The 5,921-nt window shown below is 41.1% G+C and overlaps 1 protein-coding gene across 1 annotated transcript; it reads left to right on the plus strand.

The window, feature by feature from the left end:
• Positions 1 to 3,179: 3,179 nt before the first annotated feature.
• Positions 3,180 to 5,523, plus strand: LOC136443009 (uncharacterized). The gene is made up of 3 exons (XM_066440055.1): positions 3,180 to 3,562; positions 4,540 to 5,013; positions 5,465 to 5,523. The coding sequence occupies exons 1-3, from the start codon at positions 3,238 to 3,240 to the stop codon at positions 5,521 to 5,523; spliced, it is 858 nt and encodes a 285-aa protein (XP_066296152.1). The 5' UTR covers positions 3,180 to 3,237.
• The last annotated feature ends 398 nt before the right edge of the window (positions 5,524 to 5,921 follow it).

A 5,921-nucleotide genomic window follows, 5' to 3' on the forward strand; every position in this document is an offset into this window, starting at 1 on the left:
CTACAGAACCCATCTTCACGTAAACCAGCAGCAAGTCCTGAAATCATTAGTGATCCTGACAAACCTGAACATAGTGTCCAAGATGAACAATCTGCAAGTTCTGTAAACCTTGACCATGGCTCTTATTCTGCATTTTCTACTCAGAATTTCAGTCAACACAGCTACTGTGAACAGAATTTCAGTGAACACAGCGTTGTTTGCCAGAACTATATCAAACTACAGCAGGAGAATAACAGGCTCAAAATTGAACTTGATCTGTGAAGAGGTGGGCACGCGAAAAGAAAACACACTCCAAACAAGCCCTCAAAAACCCTTACAAACTCATCAACCGGTTCATTAACACTGATAAAAAAAGTATGTAGGAACACTGGTCTACAAACAATAGCAGTCCTAGAGGGCCTACATAAGTCAAGTAGCAGACCAGCACGCCCCAGTTCGCAAACGCTCAGTGAGGTCATCGCCAGCCCAGTGGGTAGACGATGACCTCCGAGAGCTGATGATACTGAGGGATGATGCTAAAAAGGAAGCTCAGACATCAGGTCTTACATCAGACTTCATGGTCTATAAAAGACTGAGGAATGTCGTTGTAAGAGAGAACAGAAAAAAGAAGAAAGCACATTTCAAACAATTACTTGAAGAACACAGCAGTGACGGCAACACCAAGGAGCTATGGAAGGTAATTAATGGCATATTGGGTAGGAACACTAGCAGGACCCCAACCTTCATAGAAACTAATGGCAAGTTTCTGACAAAGCCCAGTGACATAGCTGAACATTTCAGTGATTATTTTTTAAATAAAGTGTCCCGCCTAACACAGGGAGCTGAGCCAGACATCTCCAGAGTTACAGCACCAATTGAGGAGCACATTATGGCATCTAAGAACTGTACCTTTTCTTTTGAAAAGGTAACTGTGACCCAGGTACATGATATGCTTACCTCTCTTCCTCTATCTTATACAACTGGGTTTGACAACATAGACAATTCATTGCTACGTATCTCTGCTGACCACATAGCAGGTCCTTTAGGTCATATCTTTAACAGCTCCTTTGAACAAGCAACATTCCCTGCACAATGGAAGAATGCGAAGATACTGCCTCTAATCAAGAACAAAGCACTTCCTTTGAATGGCGCAAACAGCCGCCCCATAAGCCTCCTGCCCACCATAAGTAAATTAATGGAAAAGATAAGTAAAAGCCAAATCCAATCTTACCTTGTATCTAACAACATTCTATCCGATCGCCAGCATGCATACAAAATGCACCACTCGACAGCTACGGCTCTCATTCAGATGACGGATAGATGGCTACAAGAGGTAGATAAAGGCAACATAGTAGGCGCAGTACTCTTGGATTTCAGCGCTGCCTTTGATGTGGTAAACCACAGGGTGTTGTTGGCCAAACTAAACAGTTACGGATTCGACAACTCTGCCATTAGCTGGGTCAAAAGCTATCTGACCAAAAGAACACAAGCTGTCATGGTGAATGGCAGTGTGTCATCTCACAGAGAGAGCTTGAGTGGGGTTCCACAGGGGAGTTGTTTGGGTCCCTTACTTTTTTGCATTTATACCAATGATCTGCCCACAGTTGTCACACAGTGCAGTATGGAGTTATATGCCGACGACACAACCCCATCTGCTTCCGGCCCAAATGCTTCAACTGTACAAAACAAACTGCAGTCCGAACTCACAAATATACATGACTGGATTAAAGCGAATAAACTCATACTGAATATAGATAAAACTAAATCAATCATCTTTGGTAGTCGCCACAAGCTAAAGCACAACCCCAGCATACAGCTTTCATTGGATGGCAGAATGATAGAGCAGGTAGCACAGGCAAAATTACTTGGTTTCCTAATGGACCAGCACTTGACATGGACCCCACACATTGAAAAAGTGTTAAACAAGATGACTGGTTCCCTAGCAGTGCTAAGGAGATCAAGAAATCTCCTTTCTGAAGGACCACTAAAAACAGTGACTCAGACACTAGTCTTATCCCACATGGATTATTGTTCTTGCTTGTTGTCCACTGGCCTACAAACATCCTTAAACAAACTACAGACTCTGCAGAACAGGGCTGCCAGACTTGTTTTAAATGCACACTACACAGACAACACCAGTGACATGCACAGGAGACTGCAATGGCCCACAGTTAAAGAAAGACTTTACACTGGTACACTCTCCATGTTCAACAAACTTTTAGCAACTAAGAAACCCGAGGCTATTTACAAAAGATTACAAAATGTCAACAGTACACATGACCACAACACTCGTTTTGCAAAGGTGGCAGTTTCAGGTTACCTAAGCCTAAGACAGCAACATTGACACGTACATTCTTGTACAGATGTACCAAATCACACAATTCCTTCCCACCACATATGAAATCTACTACACCTTCAAATTTTAAAACACAAATCACCAAGTGGATTCATTCTAAAATTGACACAACTAGGCCTTTACAGTACTGGTGGTAATACGTTCTTGAACCAAGTCCTTGATTAAATGAAATTGTAGCTGTAATTAATTAAACTCAAACTATTGTAAAGGTAGGCATTAGTATTTTCTTTGTTAAGTTTGGGTTATTAAATTATTATCAGGTCGCATCCATTTTGTTTTCTACTTAGTTATTATGATTCACAGTTCTGCATCCACTTGTTATTTACTTATTGTTATTATGATTTGCAGTTCTTCATCCACTGTGTTATTTACTTATTGTTATTATGATTTGCAGTTCTGCATCCACTTATTATTTAATTATTATTATGATTTGCAGTTCTGCATCCACTTTGTAATTGACTTATTGTTATTATGACTTGCAGTTCTGCATCCACTGTGTTAATTACTTATTGTTATTATGATTTGCAGTTCTGCATCCTCTTTGTTAATTTACTTACTGTTATCATGGCTTGCTGTTTGCATCCTCTTTGTTATTTACTTTGAAAAGATTTTGTTACTTTATTCAGCCATGACCTCTGACCATCCCCACGTTTCATTTTAATTTCAGTTTTGAGTTAATGTTGTATGCGTTATGTTATATTTTGATTTAAACTCACACCTTTGTTATGTTGGTTTTACTTTCATGTACATTTGTTCTGTTTCATTGTTTTGGACTCCAGGAAGAATAGATTTACAATGTACAATCTAATGGAGATCTCAATAAACAAATAAACAAAACAAATAAGTCTGTGGAAAAGAAGGCGAACAAACTAAGCTATTGGAAAGGAACAAAAGCTGTGCACATGAAGAAGGGGGTTAGAAAATACACCAAGAGCCCCAAAAAGTTTGGACCAGCGCGCAAGTTACACAGTCGAGATGAACTCATCCTGGTCCTCATGAAACTCAGACTTGACGTAACAAACACACTGTTATGTGACATTTTCAATATATCTGAAGGACTCTGTTCTACAATCATCAACACATGGATTCCCATGCTAGCATCTCATCTGAAGCCACTCATCTTCTGGCCTGCAAAAGAAGCCATCCTACAACACATGCCCCCAGATCTTGGAAAGAAGTACCCTCAGCTAAGATGCACAATAGACTGTACTGAAATCTTCATTCAGGGTGCGAAATACTTTTTGAGCCAGGTTGCCCGGTGGGCAACATGGGGGAAAAGCTAGGTTGCACGTCAAAATTTCAGGTTGCCCCACCTACATTCACCATTTGCGGTGACATTAAAAATGACATCTTTCGGGAGTGATATATTGGGATTTTCGAAAAAATTGGGCATAGGTTCCCCGGCTGGCCCCTATCCGGGGGCCACGGTGCCTCAAGTTCAACAAGTTGAAAAATACACAATGGTATTTTTTTTACTTGGAACAAGGCAAGTAATGATTCACATAACCTTGAATGATAAGTAAATAGATAACTCTAAAACTTATCTATTCACTAACATCCTGGAAAGTAATTTGAAAAAAAAATATTCATGCAAACTTATATACTGTCAGAAGTAAACACCAAAACAGTACAGTATTTCAAATCAGTTTTGTATATTTTTTTTTACAACAACAACAATACAACAGCAATACAACAACAATGAAGAAAAATAACTTAATTTTGCCCCTACAAATAAACTAGTAACTGTGTTGGAATCATTATCAAACTTTAATGAACCTGCAGTGTCAAACTCATCTACATGCCAGAGTAGTGTCCTCATTTACATGAGAAAGTACCTCATTCACATGAGACAGTACCTCATTTGTATGAAAGAGTACCTCATTTGCATGTTTGGAAGACTTGATGGGTACACCTCATACAACAGTACCTCATTTACATGAGAATACCTCATTTGCATGAAAAGTAGCTCATTTGCATGTTCAGGAGACTTGAAGGGTACACCGCATGGTACCCATGTTGATTTGACGACACTGCCGACGGCAGTTTATTCGCCTTTTTCCAGCGCTAATTTCACGATCTATGAACAGGTTTGGATGGTTTAGAACAAGAAGGTGTTGATTTCTGTGTTTCAATTGAAAATTTACCGAATTTTATGAAAGTGACACTGTTTTTGTGAGCTTACTCGGCTCAAATTGGGTTCTCAGGCTTCATAATCTTGGGTTGCGCACTGCGCTTGCTGCGTGTGGAAATTAGTTGCGCCAAGCAAAATGTGCTTGCGCGGCGCAAGTGCGCAACCGGGTATTTCGCACCCTGCTTCATACAGAAACCAAGACACCTTGAGCTTCAACAACTGACCTGGAGCGACTACAAGAAACAGAACACTGCAAAGTATCTGATTGGCATTACTCCCAATGGCACAATATCCTTCATATCAGAAGGATATGGTGGAAGGTCCTCGGACAAGACCATCACACAGGATTCAGGTTCCTTGGAACTGGTGGACCCGGGAGATGTCATCCTGGCAGACAGGGGTTTAACAGTAGCAAGCGACCTGGTCCGGAGACAAGTCAAACTGGAAATTCCACCTCCTAGCTCTTGCTGGATCCAACAGACAGCAGCAGCCGTTGAAAAAACAAAGAAAGTTGCCAATGCACGAATCCATGTCGAAAGAGCAATAGGTAAGACTGGCAAATATCAGTTCAGTCAAGGAGGTTTAAAACACTCCCTGGTTCAATGTAGTATTTCATTCAAGTTTCAAGTCAATTATTAAAAGAAATATTTGATTTTTTTTCAGGCCATATTAAATGGTTCGCCATCCTGCAGAAAACAGTGCCAGTCAACATGCTGCCACTACTGGATGATATCGTTGTTGTCTGTGCAGCACTCTCCAACCTGCGACCTCCATTGGTGGGAACATAATTGTACAGATAAGCTGGACATTCATTTGTTGTTCTTCCTGGGGAGTCGGAACCAAAGGAGCGCGCATTATTGTAGCTCCAAAAGCCAGGGCCTTCAGAGAATTGACGTCTCCCGTCACTGGAAGTCCTCTTTCTCTCAAATACGCTACCAAACGGTCTTTGTGCCAAAGTTTGAAGTGATCCAACTTTATTGTATCCCCCGTGTCTGTAGACGTGGACGGGACGCCAGCCATGTTTGCACGAGGGACGGGAAGGGACTTTGACCTTTGACCGGACCACAATACATTGCGCACCGCGCATGCGTAATTGAATTTGCGAGGAGGCTTATATCAAGATTTGGTTGAAGATTTGAAAATAACATAAAATGGCAACGAGGTCATCATGAAAGGTGCTGTACTTGCTCTTTGTGCAAACACATATGTCTGTCTCGCTGTAGCGGGATATAAAGAAGGGGTGGGACTTGCCAAACACAAGTGCCACCATTGCGAATGCACTTTTTGAAAATATGCAGTCCGAATTCCGTGAAATAGATTTCAAATCAAATACCCATGAACGGTACATTGTATGCCTGGATGCAGGAACGACTCAGCTAAAATCAGCATTGATGACGACATATGGCATAAACAGGCAATAGTACCAGACCACGACATAATGCATGCTATGTTGGA

Source organism: Branchiostoma lanceolatum, chromosome 10 (assembly GCF_035083965.1).
Source record: "Branchiostoma lanceolatum isolate klBraLanc5 chromosome 10, klBraLanc5.hap2, whole genome shotgun sequence".
Lineage (NCBI taxonomy): Eukaryota > Metazoa > Chordata > Leptocardii > Amphioxiformes > Branchiostomatidae > Branchiostoma > Branchiostoma lanceolatum.